Genomic DNA, 18,842 nt, shown 5'->3' with positions numbered 1-18,842 from the left:
ACACATTATCTACGAGTATTCGTATAGAGAGGTAGGTATGGGCTTATTCTGCAACTGCGAGCGCGACCGAGTGCGTTGACAGACACATTCGATGATTCCCAATGGACGATGGATCGATTCGATAGTGATTCTGATTACGATGGACGCAAGAAGGTTATAATTGTTGGCGAGGCGTCTCGTCCGCGTGGTCTTTGTGCATTAATTCCCGTTCCCATCAAAGTACTTAAGCAATATCTCGTATCTCGTACTTTGTATGGTTTGATTCTCTGAACTCCTGTTGCGAATCTTCACGTAATTGTTGTCGCCAAATGTCGCTGACGCTGACGATTCAGGCGTCACCCCAAATGGCGAGTCGCTCGCATATAACTTCGGCGGCACGGTGCAGTGGTGATGCGATGGCAGCGTGCAGCATTGCTGGGCCAAACCTAGACTACTGTCTTTTCTCCAGAGCTCTCATTGTTGTTCATTGGCACATTGACGATACGTCCTAGAAGAAGCGCGGCAGCAGCAGCAGCGAAAAAAAAACTGTCAGCGTAATTATCAGGAGCGACCATTTAAATTGACATTTCGGTGGTGGCGTATATTTTAGTATTTCAGCGCTGCGCTGCTGACTGTCTGCACAGACCGAGTTATGGTTGCGGCTGGAGCGCGCGGCAGTTTTTGTTTTGAAAAACAAACGAAAAAAAAGAAGAGAAAAATCTTCTTCAAAACGAAATGTGGGTTTGGTCATAGTCGTGACTAGTATTTGATTCTTGGCGACTGGCATGGCGGCAGGCGGGCGTGCTGACGGCTCTTGTGTCATACGGAGTGTCTTTCACTTGTCTTACACTGGTGTAGGCATGTGAGTCTAAGTCTAAATAGATACAGATAGATAGAAGTATAGGTACCTTACCTACCTACCTCTAGGTTCGGTATGGAGAAGTTTGTATAGGTAAGGTATAGGCGCGGATTTTCCAGAGCCGAGTACGAAGTATGCAGTTGATCTGGTTTGCCTTTCTCTTTTGCAAACCTTACCTCTAAGCATAAGCATACGATATTATTATGAATCTATAGAAGCAAGATTCTGATTTGTGACTCTAAGGCTCCTTGAGAATATTCTGAGACATATGCGTTGCGTATGCGCGCTCGCGCCACCAAGCTCACAATACTCGCATATAGATATGGGCGCATAAGCATTTCCATTTCCATCAGACAAAAGGCCAATATATTTTATGTGTGTAGCTGGGGTGATTAATATCCGCACTCATGTGCTTAATCGGTTGGATTAATCAATGTGACGCTGCGCTGCTGGCTGATGGTGTGAAAGGCGGGAGGAAAGAATAAGCACGGGCAAGCGCAAGCGCATAGCACAAGCAAATCAAGTTCGGCTTCCTGCTGCAGACCTCGAACTCGAATTGTCCAATAGTGGCAACGACGACGACAACAACGACGACGGGACTTTGAAGGGGTTAGCAGCATGGAGGCGAAGAGAGCAATCCATATGAAGTAGGGTAGCGCTCGTTAATTTATTAATTGACACTTCGCAGATAGCGTGCAACAAACTGAAGAAAGGGTGTAGTCACACACAGCCTGGGCTCATCTTCATTTAATATAGGTACATATGTATAAATGGCGTCAAGCTTCTTAGCCCCGCATAGAATATTGTTTATTATTTTTATGTGCAAAAGATTTTGGTGATAATGCGCACGACACACAGGAAAAGAGTTATTTGGTGTCCCTCATAAAGGATACAAATAAATTGCCTGTCTAACTATTTGCAAAAAAAACAAGAAGAATAAGAGTTTTTTTGCTAAGTGTCGCAAGAATCGATAAGTGTGGTGTCAACCTTAGATTAAGTTTTTTTTTTAAACTTTTGGGTTTACTATTTTATTTTTTGATAACCGAAATACTAAAAAATTAAACTTTTCCAAATAAAATTAAATACATACTTTTTTTCAGGATTTATTGATCTAGCTTTAAAATCAAATTGCAATTTGAAGTTCTCTTCTTAGCCGGAACATGCACGAAATTCGTTCCATGCTATATTTGTCCAGGAAGTAGCTTACTTCCCGGAGATCGTAGTCTAGTCTACTGTAAATCATGCGGTGCAGTGAGCTTTTGGCTTGCTCCGTGTCTTGTTCTCTTGAAGTTTCATCCAGAGAGCTATCAAGCGATATAAAGTTAGTTTCCATGAAGCAAGGCTACTCTAGCTCAGGGCAACATTCACCTGTTCGGCTATTTCTATACAGCTTTTAAACCTTCCACTTCGCAATTGGAGAACTACTTTCTTATGAAGACGATAACTTTGCATTTCAAAATCTTTTAGGATTTAATCGGCCTGCAGCTGAGGTGTTTTTATGAATAAAGGTGATAAGCCCGTTTCCAACATGATCATGTAGTTTGGCGTACTCGAAGAAAGGTGGAAAATAAGTCGTATGTAAGATATGAGCAGTTTTTCCACTTGTCCATGTTTCCTACCTCCCCACACTTGCGCCGCTTAAAAAATAACTGATTCCAATATAACTTAGAAGATTCTGAATTTCCTGGTATGCCTGATTTCCTTATTATTCAAACATTTCTTCCATGCTGTGTTCATAGCTGTTTTCGGCTTAACAAGTTTGTCAGTGAGATGTTTTACCATGCTCAAGTTCTTAGTAAAGCAGGATCCTAGATATTTGTATTCTTTTACCAACTCTACTCTTTCACCATTATACTGCCATTGCTCACTTGCACACTATTTTCCTAAAATCAATTTAGAAAAGGTGATGCGCTGTTGTATGATTTCTTAAACATCATACTTTTTTTTTATAATAATCGTACACTTAAGGCCAAAGACACATTTTGAGCACTAGGAAGAGGAGAGAGAGGTTGAAAGGAGGTGTCGGTGCACATTGGTTTTGAATTCCTGAATATTGCAATGGCTGGAAAAAACAGAGTGTAGTAAGGAATTCCACATTCGCGTAGTACGGCTAAAGAACGAATCTCTATACTTGACAGTACGACCGAAGTCAGACTCGAGGGTATACTGATGAGAATTCTAGAAGCGGGAGTATTACGGTTGAACTGTTTAAGTGGAGGGATGCAACTGCCCATTTCTCTTGAGCATAAAAGAACGGTAAAAACAAGACACTTTACGACGATGTTCAAGCAACGTAAATTATCCTATGATGGTGTTATCACCGATTAATTTAAATGCTCTTCGTTCAATGCTGTCCAAGAGGCTTAAGTAGGTTGCAGGTGCACCAGCCCAGATATGGGAGTTATACTCAAGCTTTGGACGTATATAAGTTTTATAGATAACAGTCAGATCAGAGAGGGAGAAAAAATTGTTGCATCGCCTTAAAAAAACCGAAACATCTTGATGCATTTTTGGAAACATTGCGTATGTGATCATTCCACAAAAGGTGGTTGGTGATACACCTACCTAGAATATCGAGATGTTCAGTCTCCTCGATGCAAGCGCCATCAATTTATAATGGCAAAGGGGGTGAGTCTCGCTTTAACGATACAAGACAGCATTATGTTTTCAAAGCATTAAATTAAAAGCGGTTTTTTAATCCCCATTGTACAATGCTGTTTAGGTCGGGATTTAATGAGCTTATCATATTTTTTCGTTGCAGTTCCACATCCGAAGAGGAGAGAGATGTGATTCTGAAAACTAACATGAAAAGGCGAGAGTACTATCGTCAGCGAAACAATGTATTGTATTAGAAGTTGCAGACAGGAGATCATTAATAAAAATGAGAAAGAGTGTTAGAGATAGAACAGAGCCCTGGGGCACACCAGCATTTATTTTGTGGTTTTCAGACTTGAATCCATCCAATACAACTTGTATTGAACGATTCGAAAGGTAATTACTAATCCAATGAAGGAGGGATTCATGCAAACCGAAAGCACGCATTTTCGATAAAAGAGCCTGATGCCAAACCCTATCAAATGCTTTTAAAATATCATGTGCAATAATCTTACTTTTTCCAAAACGATGTAAAGATTTGCCCACTGTTTGGTGAGATGAACCTTGAGATCACCAGTGAACCTATTGCTGCGAAAGCCGTACTTAAATTTAAATTGGGTGGCGCAACAGTCCGTTGGGAACCAGGTCCTAGTGACTTACAACTCTCAACCATTCCTGTGTGCGAGTACTGTTGTCAGGAATGGAAGGGACCTACAATTTTAGGCCGAATCCGAACGGCTAATTTGAGTAAGCACTTTTTCATGACAAGAATTACTCTTGAAGGATTTGTAAATTCCTCGCAAGAGGCGGTACCCGCGAAAATAAATTTTTTTAAATTAAGGTGGCACAGGCAGGGATTGAACCCAAGACCCCTTGCATGACAGTCCAACGCACTAACAATCATGCCACGGGTACTACAAAAGCCGTACTGCCGGTCATTAAAAGCTTGCGGTCTTCGAGATAATGCTGATAATTTACCAGCGTTTCCATGACCTTGAAAAGAAGGGACGTAAGTGGAATCGGTCGATAATTAGAGGGTTAGAAAGATTCGCCTTTTTTGGGAATAGGCTGGGCAAATGCAGTTTTCCATCCGCTCGGAACCAGACCAGAGGAGTAGGACAGATGAAAAAGCTTACGCAGTGCTTTTGACAGCGTTGAAGAATACCTCTTCAGAATAATAGCGGGGATACCAGCTGGACCAGCGGATTCATTTGTATTAAAATCTTTTAGGACTCTCGCCATAGTATACGAGTGAGAAAAAAGATTGGCCCATACTTGAAAGAATAGTGTTAGCCAAGTTAACATTAGAGACACAGTTTTTTAAAAGGCTGTCCAATTGTCTGCTGATGACATTGAGATAATCGGAAGAATTTAAACAAATTTAAACACCGTCTCAGTCAAAAAGTTCATCACTAACTTTGGGTTAGTTATGTACTTTTTTCTACGAATGCAGAAAATAACATCAGCACTAAGATCAAACAAAGAATTACACTTGCTAATCGGTGTTCAATTCTGTTTAGGTCGGAATTTAAAAAGCTGATCATATTTTGCAGTTACAGTTCCACATCTGAAGAAGATTCACCTGAAAACGATTATTAAAAGCTAAGAGTACTTTCGTCAGCGAAAAAATATATTGGATCAGATGTTCATGACAGGACATTACCCTGTTTTGGATAAAAGTTCTTATTGACAACAGAATCAAACTTGTAATCATATCAGCTATGGCGTGAACGTGACTATCTAGGAAGCATAGTGACCATTTAAATATCCAGAAATAAGTATTGAGACCATCCCAGTTGACTTTTTCGTATTGCCAAACGGTTCTTCTAGGGGATCTTTCTCTAACTGGAGTGCTTTGACACGAGAAATTCGCAGATATAACATAAGGGTTAGATAAGTCTAGAAGAGATAGAATACTCGAAGTGTTATCTGCTCGATCTTCTAGATATTCCGATATTCGGCACAAACTCCTTCGGGTGTTGTCTGATCCAAATATTGAATCCATGAAGAATTGTGCACATGAAATTAATTTCGAATATAAAAAGAAAAAATTCTTTGACTGAAATCAGAAAAACCAAGTTGATACTCTTTCCAGATTAGGGCTTAAATAAAGGGAGCAAAAGTGAATAATGTAAAGGATGTCCCAAAATTAACGCAAGATTTGAATTTGCCGCCATTTGTGCAGTGAAGTGTTGGCAACCCTGAAAAAAAGCAATTTGATAGCTTACAGTATAGGGTTATTAAAAATGGAGCGTTACACGATAGAACAACGTGTCTTCATTATTAAAGAATATTTCAAAAATAGTGAAAGCTTGGCGGCTGCAGTTCGAAAATTTCATACAAAATATGGTCGGAATAGTGTTTTAACTTCGTCAACTGTGAAGAGATTAATTGAAAAATTCATGGAGACTGGATCCGTTGGAGACGCCAAACACACTGGTGATCCAAAAACAAGCCGTTCAAATGTGAATGTCGAAGCAGTGCGTGAGAGTGTTGCTGACAATCCAGGAACCTCAATTCGACGTCGTGGACAAGAATTGCAAACTTCAAGAACCTCTCTACAGCGTATACACACCAAAGATCTGTGTCTTCATGCTTACAAAATTCAATTAACACAACAATTGAAGCCTAATGACCATGGACAGAGAAGAGAGTTCGTTGAATGGATTATTGAACATCAACAAATGGACCCTGATTTTTTTAGCAAAATCATCCTAAGCGATGAAGCACATTTTCATCTTGATGGCTTTGTCAATCGCCAAAATTGGCGCATTTGGGGTTCGGAGGAACCCACATGTGATTGTCGAAAAACAAATGCATCCACAACGCGTGACTGTATGGTGTGGATTTTGGGCTGGAGGCATAATTGGGCCATATTTTTTCGAAAATGATGCTGGTCAAGCAGTGACTGTTACTGGTGCTCGATTATCGCGACATGATTACACAGTTCTTTCTGCCAAAATTGGATGATATTGATGTGTCCAGTATGTGGTTTCAACAAGACTGTGCCCCATGTCATACAGCCCGTGAAACAATTCAATTACTGCATGAGACATTTCCAGGTCCTGTACTCTCTCGTTTCGGTGATCAAAATTGGCCTCTTAGATCGTGTGATTTAACACTATTAGACTTCTTTTTATGGGGTTATTTGAAATCACAAGTCTATGTCAACAAGCCCACAACCACCCGTGTATTAAAGGAGGAGATTCAACGCTGCATCAATTATGCAGAATGGTCATGGAAAATTTCAACAAAGGAGTGCGCATGTGCATGCAAAGCCGTGGAGGCCATTTGTCCAATGTGTTATTCCATACATAACCCTATCCTATGTACTTTACGAGTCAATAAAAATATAACTATCAAAAGACTAAAAACGGCGTTTTCTATTTAATTCAAATCTTGCGTTAATTTTGGGAACCCTTTATTTATTTATGAACAATTTAAAATACATACATTTAAAGAAAGAATTGGTGCAAAGACTATAATTTTGCAAGATCTTAAAAGTAACATTATTGTTAATGTATGAGGTTAGGCCTTGGTAAAAAAAGAATAATAGCACCAAGGTATACTTATGGATAAAACATTTATCAGAATCGGATTCATCACCTACTTTTGTTTCTCTTAGAACTAAAACAGCAGAAAATGACAACATACTCATTCAAAAATGTATGCTGTTACATTGTTAACTACCAAAAGTGTCACAATGTCATACTTAATGAGCCTCAGATACCAAACAGGCTCTTAATTATTTCGTAACACAGTCAAAAGTCAGTTATCATATCTGCGAAGAATTTTAAACAGCTCCTTCAGATATCCATTTTTGTGAAATGCGTTTAAATGTTAACTTACTACTATATGATGTTTAAAATGTCAAGACAATATCAAGACACCTTATTTGGCACTAATTACTCAATTATCTGGTTTAAATTATTTTAATTCCATATGATTCTTGTGAGAATTTTAAAGAACGTTTTCTCAATGTCTAACTAAATTTAAATTTTCAAAAATAGAATGCAGAAATCCATGAATATATTTTAATACAACAAATTTCCTAACGGATCTGACAAACCAATTCCCACAGTAAAACAACTTCCAGACATTAAAAACAAACAAACAAGAAAACAACATTATGGTAATACAAACTTTTCTTGAAATCCGCTTGTTACATATTAGATTCCTTTTACAAAAAAGATCAAAACAAAATAATCAACATTAATTGATGGTTCCTACATGAATAAACTTTCAATTGCATGCAATATATTAAGAATATCTATAGAATAATTTGATTACATTAATTGCGAAATCAGAATTCACTTACCTCTTGGTGATCGAAGGCTAAGATCCACTGGTTCCACTTGTACTGGAGGGCCCTCTGCCTGCAAAAGATGGCAACAGAAAAATAAAAATGATTAAACAATGAATTAATTAACAGCTTTTTATAAAATAATAAAAAAATAAAAAACAATCTTTGCAAAAACCCGGAAACCTATCCTCTCTCTTTCTACTTCTATACAGGTATACAAAAATGCATTTGTATCTTTTTATTTGTCTAATGATCTACATCTGTATATAAGAACCATATCATTACTAGATCAAATAGATCGATCGATTGATATTTTCCTCAATGAAAATTAAACCAGATAGGTACATGGCGAGTACCTACAATAAAATCGACTTGCAAATAAATTCAATAAATATCTCGAGCAGCTAAACAACTTCCCTACAGGTGATCGAGGTGTCTAAATAAATTGCAAAAGGGTCAACCTCTAAGCTCGCGCACTGAACTGACTACCGAGCGCCCGGTGACGAGACCGACCACTATACGATGACGACGACAACGACGACGACGACGGACGGCCCTGAAAGTGCACCACAGGCCGCGTGGCCGGCCCGGCCAATCTATATGCGATATATACAACACGTAAGGTAGTGGACGGTGCTGGACCGTTTGGCTAGCAAAGTGAGTTATTAACCAGTTTGCGCGGCGCAGATATTAATAGTTATTAATTACTCTCGAAGTTTGCAACTGTGTCTTTGGCTTCAACTTGGTCTTGCTGACTTAGTCGCTCGTTTGTTCGTTGAGTCAAGTCGTATAGCCGCTAACAGAAATCCAATGCAAAGTGATGCAAATTAAATGCAACATTTGCTCTATAGCAAACGCTACACAAGCTGCAACTATAATATGGACCATTTCGAGAGACAAGACCGTAAACCACCCCATAGTGTGTCCGTTGTGGGCGATACTGTAAAATTAAGAGCTAGATATGCCTCAGATTTTGATAAATGACAGCGGGTCCTCCAAGGAGGCTGCTGCCTGCTATCGCTTGAGTACTCCAATTTAGTCAGTGGTCACATTAATCAAGAATCAGTTACTGTGGCAGCAGCAGCAGCAACAGCAGCTCAGTAGCGGGCTTGACTACTTGACGTTAACGTTAACTCGCGACGTGATATCATAAGGCTGCCTATTTGAATATTTGTACGGCTTCTTGTGAGATACGCGACTTTATGTTATATTACTGCCTTTTGCTTCACTCAACGAGAGGGTAGAATATATTTTTGTTTTTTATTTGTATATTGTCTGACACCTGCTGCAGTTGCAACAAGCTTACAAACACCCTTCTTACCTCCATACACACTCACATTATAAAGCATTCTATACATTTGACTGGGTAGGTGGGTATATAAGGTAAATGTATTTATAAGATAATTAAAATGAACCTTAAAGCCATGAACGAACAAAAAAGTCTAAGAACTTAATTGCAGTGCGAATTATTCGAACCGGAAGCTTTACCTTTTGTAAGCTGACACTTAACTGGTTTACAGGTGCTTGCGTGATGTCTACAAGAAGTGACAGTGGCGGGTGGCGATTTCTATGGCGATAGTGGTGGCGATGGCAATGGCAGTTAAACCAACAATATACTGGACACTGAATATCATGAAAACATGTAAAAGCACACGTGACTGCAACAATGTTGCAAAGTAACGCGACCTACAACAACCGTTATTAGCTAAAAACAGACACCTCGATTTTGATGCATATTTATACACCTTAAGAAAATAGCTAGCTCAGAGATGTTAGAGAGAAAGTGTTTACTTAAAAGACATTTTTTTAAGTTCAATTGATTTAATGTATTTTTATTTATAAACTTAGAACTGTTAACCAATCAATGGTGCGAGTCTTATCAGCCAGGGAGGGGACCTATAGTTTATGCCAAATCCGAACGGCTCATTTGAGAAAGCAGTCTTGCTGAATTTATCAATTCTTCAAAAGAGCTTGTACCTGTAAAAAAAAGTCAAGCATTGAACCTAAGACCTCTAGAGTGAGAGTTCTACGCCCTATCCATCACACCACGGGAAGAATGGTACATTGAGATGGAGCAAAACAAATTCGAGTCTTTTAATTTGACATGAAATTTATAATGTATTGGAAAGATACTCTTCTAGCATTTTAATTTAACTCTGTGAATGTTTTCCCTTCCTGTGGTCAATTGATTCGGGCTTATCGGAATAAGCTATCGATTTGATATATCTCCACAGACCTCACGATCTAGGAAGCTAATTCAGGGTGAAATTATGCTGTTATCATGTACTATGAAAAATTCAGTAATAAGGCTCTTTAGAGGTCAGCATTGAATGTAACGATTTTTATAGAAGTACGGACCAATAGAGAACCAGGGCCTAATGAATTACAACTCTCAACCATCCCTGTGTGCGAGTATAATTGCAGGGATGGAAGGGACCTACTAATTTAAGAAAGCACTTTTTCATGACAAGAATTACTCTTGGAGAATTTGTCAATTCCTCGCAAGAGGCAGTGCCTGTGAAAAAACTTTAGGTAGCACAGGCAGGGATAGAACCCAATACCTCTGGCATCACAATCCAAGGAACTTACCATCATATCACGGGTAGGTACTACTGAAAGCGAAGACGATATCCCACTTTCTAATCTGAGGGATAAAAGCTCAGACAAAGGTGGGTCTCAAAAAACTGCTCAAAAATGGTTCAATCCTGTGGCCTACTGAAATGTCTGAGACATTTAATTATTTGGAGAACCTTACCAAAGTTAAAGAATAGTTGGAATCGGAAGACGATGTTCAAATCTCTGAACACTTTTTCGATGATGATATAATGAATTTGATTGTGGGTCGGATATACGCACTGAACCAAAACTGTTCCTCATTCTTATTTATAAAAGTAGATTTAAGAAAGTTTAATGCCAACAAACTTGGTTTTTTCGGATATCACACTTTACCAGAAGAATCATTATACTGGTTCTTAGACGAAGATGTGAGAATTCGTGTATTGACAAGTTGGATAAGATGGCGAAGATTAGACCTTTGATGAAAATGACTTGCCAGAATTATAAAAAATGGGTTTTTTTCATGATAAACATTCAAATTCAGCGATCGTAAAGTACTTTGGACATCATTCCACAAATCAATTTTTTTGTGGAAAGACTTTTCGTTTTTGATATAAGGAGAGGATGCTTTGCGGCAGCAATATTGCTAAAATTTTGACGTGTATTGTGGGGCCAAAAATGTGGTGCTTACCCCTTGGATCTCGCGTGGTGCTTTATTTACTGGAAGTAATAACTACGCCAAGTGACCACAGCTTTTTTTCTATAACTATTTCACCGGCCATAACCTTATAGCTACTTTACGCAGAAAAGGATTTCGTGCTACAGGTACAGTTCTTGACAATAGGACAAGAAAATGGCCACTCAAATCATTAAAGACGGTAATCATAAATTTGACAAAAACAACAATATACTGTTCGCACGTTGGAAAGTTAATGCTTTTGTAACCGTTGCAACTAATTACGATAGCTTGGAACCTCTAGGAAAAGTCAAAAGATGGTCAACAACAGAGAAACAAAAGGTAGGCCTTCCTCAGCCAAAACCATTAGTTTCATACAACAAGGGTATCGGTGGATTCGACCTTCATGACCAATTTGTCAACAATTACCGAATCAAAATGAAAGGTAAAAATTGGTGGTGGCCGTTGTTCACACAACTCAATGATGGTGAATGCTTGGCGACTCATTTTTCAAAACCAATGAAAACGGCAATCTCCAAACATTCTTGCGGACCATAACAAAAATGTATGTTCGTTCAGGCAATATAGGCTCAAAAAAATGCAAATGTTCCGATAACCTTAGTTCCCAGTGCAGTTGGACATTTTTCTGACTAAATAAAAATAACCTACGATGTAGGCTATGTTCCAGCAGAGTTCGGTGGATATGTGGGAAGTGCCAAACTACACTTTGAATCGAAAAAGAATGTTTTAAAAAATTTCAACCACTAAAATGTGTATTTACATATCTCGCCAGTGTACTCGGTTGAGTAAAACCCTCTAAGTACCAATTTTGAAAAATAATTTTTATTTTTGGTCAAATAAAGTACTTATTAAACAGTATTTCAAAGGTTTGTCAATTATCTCTATTTTAAAGATGCTTGGTATTTAACCAACATGCGTCTCCAGCCATCTCGGTCCCTAGCTGGCTGTGTCTAGTTTCACACGCCAATTTGGTTGAGGTTTTCCTCTACTGCGCCTTCCCTCGGGATTGTATTCGAAGACCTTCCGGGCTGCCGCCAACCATCTAAGTCGTTGAGCTTTAATACTGTTAACCAGATCAGTGTCGCTTTACAGCCGGTACAGTTCGTCGTTGTATCTTCTCCTCCATTCTCCATAGATGCAGATGGGCCCCAAAATCACCCGAAGAATTTTTCTCTCAAAGCATCCCAAGACGATCGCATCTTCCTTTGACAGGGTCCAAGCCTAAGCGCGATGTTGATTTAAGATGCTCCAGAGAGGACTTTACTACTCAACTGCCATCTAAGTCCAAAGAAGCAGCGATTGGTAAGAGTTATTCTTCGTTTGATTTCAGCACTGGTGTCGTTGTCTGAATTTATAGCGGGGCCTAGGTAGACAAAGTCCTCAACTATCTTAAATTCATAGATGTCCATTATGACGTTTTGTCTAAAACGACCAAGCTTATGACAGCATATACTTGGTCTTGCCCTCATTGAGCTCTAAACCCATCTTCTTCGCTTCCGTCGCAATGCTCAAAAACTCTCCACTGACATCATGCTTTGATCTTCCAATTATGTCAATATCATCTGCGTATTCAAGTTATTGAATGGATCTTTGCAAGATTGTGCCTCTAGTGTTAACGGTTGAGTTTTGGAAAATTCTTTTTAGAACGATGTTAAAGAAGTCGCATGACAGTGCATGACCTTGTTTAAAACCTTTTTTGACATCAAATGCTTCGGTAAGATGTTTTCCAACCTTGATAGAGCAGCGTGCATTTTCCATCGTCATTCTGCACAAACGGATAAGTTTGACAGGGATGCCAAAACTAGACATTGCTCTGTAGAGCTCTTCCCAATGGATGCTGTCATACGGGGCTTTAAAATCGATAAGGAAATGGTGGATATAGTTCCTGAGTTTTTTCCAAGATCTGGCATAGTAAAAATATTTGGTCAATAGTGGACTTTCCTGGTCTGAAGCCAGGTAACCAACGCTTCAGACGTTCACATAATACGGCAGAAAGGATCTTATATGCAATGATCAGGTACTGATGCCTTTTTGGTGGGCACAATTAAGAGGGTCTCCTTTCTTATTATTAGTATTACACAAGTTATGCTGAGATTCCGCTCATCATGGTATGGTTTCTTCCTACCATATTTTGCTTATGAGTTGGTGCATGGTCCCTAATAAGTCATCGCCTGATGCTTTGATTAATTCGCCAGCGATTTCGTTAGCTCCAGCAAATTTTGTTTGACTTTAGTTTCGATATAGGTATTTTCACTTCGTCGAATGCGGTTTGGCCGAAAAGTTGACTTGCGTCGTCTATTGTCACCTATCCATTCGACTGAAAATGAACTTCGTCGCTGAACGCAATTTTTCGATAAAAAAGTGGATCTTCCGGATCTTTTTAATAGCCATTTCACGTTTTTGCAAACTATTCCACGGCTTACTTCTTCACGTATACTATGTATCAAAAGAGGCCTAATTGATTGGTCAACAATAACACTGGCAGATACATCTCTGATAATTTCTTCACTCTACCATCAAATAGAAGAAGCACTAGATGAACTATCTTAACAGAGCTTAAATTCAATATTTCGCATGATTCCTCTTTTGTTAGACGATTCATGGTTAAATCATAGACTAAACTGAAGATATTTGACAGTAATGTAATGTGGAAACTCAGAACAATACGCTCCATTTGTATGTTTACCCAAAAGGTAGATACTGACCTGCTATTTTTCTGACTGTAGAAATAGAAATAAAATAGACGTAAATATCGGCAAGTTTCCACTAGAATAGCCAAGCATACTTTCGTGGTGGAATAACATGCACAGCTAGTCAATTAGTTTGCACTTTTTGAAGCACTCCTCGGCTTTGACAAGGTGATTATAGCCATGACAGTGTTGTACAAGTTAATAGTTCCGCATGCATTTAAGGGATGAATCAACCTTAGGTTTTTGATGGCAATGTGCCATACATATACGAGACATAAGTAATTCCCCTCCAAAGAACCTTCATCAAGGATTAAGATGTCTGCACAACGACATAATCCACATTGGTTCTTTATATACCTAAACTGTAAGTCTATCCCAACTTTCAATCTCCAAGTGCACCATCAAAATCTATTGCGGTACAATAACCGCAATCTCAAGACTGCTGTATACCTGAGAGTGGCAGCTGCTGTGTTTAAATTATAAATAAAAAAAATTAACGTGGCTTCCATGACTCCAACTCCAGCTTCGACTTCGTCGCTGCTTCTGATTCCGACTAGGAATATGGCACGAGCGAACTATAGAGATAGATATTGTTAGGTGTTTGGTGTCGAACGATGTCAACCTAATTTCTTGCCACCCTAATCAGAGTGGAACAACATAGACATCGTCGACTGCAACAATCGGCAATCGACATCACTACTTCGGACTTAAATAAACGCGCGATCTATTCATGTGAAAACAAGCAACTTAAGTCACTCGGAATCATTGTCAACACGAATTATTACCACGGTTTGTTCGATTTGACAATCTTTTGTGCAGCAGTAGTTGGAGCAACCAGCCAGCCGGCCGACCGACCGACAACGACGACGACGCGCGACCACGACGAGAGACAGCAGCGCGGTCGGCGGTTACAGCTGGGACACACCCACGACCTTGATACTGCGTTATAAATGTATGTACCTCTATATGACAATATGCTACATTAACGGTGGCTATTGTGCGCCTATGCTCTCAAGCCAAGCACTTCTTAGATGTGGGCACGTGAGCTGGTGGCTGTAAGTTAAATGCGGTTGACAGTGAGATTTTATAGATTTTTAAAATTATTTTCTTTGGACAACCACGGCGACCACGTTTACGACATGACGCGGTGGACGAAAAGTGGGGCCCAGTTGCTGTATGCAAAACGCTGGAATTAATTTAAGATTGACATTGATATGTTCTCCTTTAAACATTGTAATGTACATAATAAAATCCTGAAATAATTTATTCAATGATTGTAAATTCTTGACAAAGAGTGGCAGCTATCTTCTTAATAAATGTCAAAAGGTAAATAAATTAGTACATAAACACGATAATAGCAGTTTTAAAAAAAGACCATATCAGGCCATCTTGACTGAGGATGACTGACTTGAAAAATATTTCAAAACTCTACAAGTATTTATACGAGTAAGTAAGTAATTATATTGTTTGGATCTAAATTTACTTGGAAGAAGCGAGCGATTATTTAAAACAATGGTTCTTAAACTCATGACCAAAATATTGCCAATCCTTTCAACTCTTACATTAAAAACACTTCTAATACATACATTATTTACTTAAACTTAACTGCTCTAGAGACGTCTCAACCTTAGAGACGTCTCCACCTAAAGTTTGAAGTCACTATAATTCTTTGGTCTCAAGACATTTTAACAGAAACCATTTATATCAGTTTTTAGTTGTTTTTGTAGTTTAAAGTTGATTTTGTAAATATTCGTTTTCAATTTTTTTGAAAGTCGTCGATATCTCTGCCGGCTTTTGAAATATGGCTGTTGGCAACAGAAGTGATCGGCTTCTGAACCTGACCATCCTCTCAAATAAATATATCCACGCAATTAAAAAGTGGAGAGCTTTCAAAACCGTCTATATCGAAGGCGGGACCGAACAAAACGTCATCTTCCGCATCGGCAAAGAAAAAGCGGCGTTCGTTATGCTGTCGAAAATTTGGAGGAATAACTCTGTCAGCTTAAGAACAAAGCTACGAATGTTTCACACAAATGTCGAATCTGTGGTTCTTTATAGGTGCAGCAATTGGAAGGTTACTTCAGCCATTACAAGAAAGCTACAAACCTTAGTGAATAGATGCTTTCGCAACATCCTAAGGATTCTGACATAAGCAAACTGGCATTATGCAGTTCCTAGATTTGAGAACGAAATTTTAGACCCAGAATTTAGCAGTAGCAGGTTCAAATGGTATTCCAGTATAGATCTACAAATACGGAAGCGTCACACTGAAAGAACATCTGGTAACATTAGTTAATAAAGTTTTTAAGGGGAATCTTCCAGTAGATGAATTCAGGAATGCTGTAATATTCCCGATCCACAAAAAAGGATCCTTGTTGGATGCAGCGAACTATCGAGGAATCTCATGCAACATATAAGATCTTTACAGCAATGTTACAGAAACGACTTACAAGATAGATTGCAACGCAAAATGCAATAAATGAGTGTCAAGCTGGTTTTAAATTCGAATACTCTACAATCGACAATATCTTTGTCCACAGGAGCCTTGCTGAAAGCTTTTGCCTGCAGGGTAAAAAATTGTATGTTTTTTTTTCATTGATTTCAAAGCAGCTTTTGACACGATCAACAGAAGTGCCTTATTTTACAAATTGTACAATCTGGGATTTTCGTTGAAGTTCGGCTTAATACTCGAAGAGTTGTACAGAGGAACACGGGCTGCAGTTTGAAATGGAGCGGAACTTTCGGATTGGTTTGCAACTTCGTCAGGAGTTATACAGGGATGCACACTGAGTTCTACCCTCTTTTCGCTCATTGATAAACAAGATTTATAATTACTGTTGTTTATGGAATTTGGTTGTCAATACTCAAAAATCCAATGTGATGATTTTTAAAAGAGGAGGTGGACGAAACACATCGAATGAATAGTGTGTGTTTAACGGAGAAGACATTGAATGCGTCAAGGAATACAAATACCTAGGCGTCATCTTTTCGAGCAACTTAAACATAGAAAAGCATCTAGTAGAAAAACTGAGAGTTTTATGAACGTCAACACAGCACATAGTATAAAATATAAAGTATTTGAAGCTGCAGCGGAGAATATTCTTTTATACGGCGACCAAGTTTGGGGATGTTAAAAGTTTCTCATAGTAGAGAAACTACTAACTTACTAAGTAAAAAGAGTATTTCGTCTGCCATTGAACCCACCAAACTATGTTATTATGCTAGAGACAGGACTTTCAGCTCTATTCGTCAAAACCCTTTAACTGCAAGCGGACTATTTACTAAAAGTTTTCAAGATGCCTGATTTCCGACTGGTCAAGAAAGTAGCTCTTATAGCAATACAAAATCAAAATAGCTGGTACAGGGAGTGGAATTGCCTCGCCGAAGGATGCAACGTGGAGTTCAATTCGTTGGAAGCATATCAAGTTGCAGGGATATCTTATATGATGTTAATTGCGAAAGTAGATGAAAAATGTGGAGGAGATTATGTAGCTGAAGCTTTCGAGTCCTTATTCGGAACTATTTATAGAAGGCTGCACCACAATCTTGCTGAAAGAAACTACATTAGTGATGCAAATAGTGTAACCGAGATTTTAACAATGGTTATACTCCGAAGCGAACTTATAAGCCTGAATTTCATACCACATAGACCCGAATTACCATTGGATTGCAGCATGTGCAATCTTAGAGACAGAGAGGACGTTATTCATTTCGTTGAAAAATGCTCTACTTTAAAGGAAACAGGAAGCAGCTTTTTTGGAAGTGACTTCTTATCGGATGAACAAGTTGTTGCCTTGCTGAATGAGATGAATGTCGGCAATTTGTACAAATATTGCAAAATCGCGTTAAGTTATAGATCTAGAATTATGAACGAAGATTTCTGATTATTTAAACATTCCACTCAAATTAATTCAAACTTAAAGTTTAAAAACAAATTAAATTAAATTTAAATTCACATAAATAAATGTTAATGGTCAATCTGGCAAACGGCAAATGCATTGTTATAATGATTTTTTTTTGTATTATAATATTCTAATAAAAAATCCTAAGGATTCTGGCCAAACCGAATATCCAATGAGGTCCTTCATAGAAGGACAGGTCAGGAACCTATAGACTCTATAATTCTAAGGCGTAAGTGGCAATTGGACATACGCTTGGAAAAGGTAACGACTGCATTACAGGCCAAGCAATGCAATGGAGTCCACTCACACAAGAAGGAAGAGGAGCTGGAACACTGAGAAACACATGGCGCAGGATAGTCGAGGCAGAATCAGCGTCACTAGGCAAAAGTTGGAGGGAGCTGAAAAACATATCCGGAAACCGTACACGATGGTGCGTAGGCGTAGTAGAGGCCATATGCCCCTTAGGGGTTTCCAACGGACTTAACAAGTCTGAGGACATAAGTAAGTAAGTATGATCGCCAAGTTGAATCCAATGTTGTTCATCGTTTTGTGACAGTTTATAATTTTATAAAGTTTAAGCATTTTCTCAGTATTGACGTTCTCTTTAATGTGACGTTTAAAATGCTACAAAAAGCTTTGCTGCTTCCTTATGACCATATCTTACATATAAGTTGGTGCATGCTCCTAACCAACTTATCTCCAGCTCTCGCCTCTTCTGCTCTTAAAGCCCAAGAGCAACTCTCGTCCTTTTATGCAGCGCCGCTTTGTGTGCCTGTTGTTTGTCTGCATTTGCCTGCCTATATTCCTCATCAAACCAGGGGTTCCTTGTTATTGGTTTCTTGGAACCCAGCACATCAGAGGCGACTTCTCTGATTGCATCTTGGAAATGTTGCCACTGGTTTTCGATACATTGTGTTGGCGGCAAAGAACTTCGAGAAGGGTTACTTGTAACTCGGTCGGAAAAGGATTTGGCGATCTCTTGCGATTGTAGCTGTTAGACGTTGTACCTTCTCCCAGCACCTCCCTGTTTTGCCTTGGATCTGGAAACCCGAAGTGCTACCTTGGCTACAACGAGGTAGTGATCTGAGTCGATGTTAGCTCGTCGGAAAGTTCGGACATCCATGATGCTGGAAACGTGTCTGGCGTCGACCAATATGGTCAATCTGGTTGACGGTAGATTGATTTGGAGAACTTCAAATTCCTTTTTGAACGTTCAGGTATAGAAAACGCGTACTGGCTACCATGACGTTTCGCCACTCAG

At 38.9% G+C, this 18,842-nt stretch overlaps 1 protein-coding gene across 2 annotated transcripts in view; it reads right to left on the bottom strand.

Annotated features, from left to right (window-relative positions):
• LOC129943278 (Krueppel-like factor 6) overlaps nt 1-18,842 on the bottom strand; it is a 240,615-nt gene that overhangs the window by 131,005 nt on the left and 90,768 nt on the right. For both annotated transcript variants that reach the window (XM_056052599.1, XM_056052598.1), the window contains one exon: nt 7,752-7,809. In XM_056052599.1, the coding sequence (XP_055908574.1) occupies nt 7,752-7,809 (58 nt within the window). The remainder of the gene's footprint in view (nt 1-7,751; nt 7,810-18,842) is intronic.

Source organism: Eupeodes corollae, chromosome 1, assembly GCF_945859685.1.
Source record: "Eupeodes corollae chromosome 1, idEupCoro1.1, whole genome shotgun sequence".
NCBI lineage: Eukaryota > Metazoa > Arthropoda > Insecta > Diptera > Syrphidae > Eupeodes > Eupeodes corollae.
The sequence above is the reverse complement of the archived record's forward strand: the minus strand, read 5'-3'. Positions and strand labels throughout refer to the sequence as shown.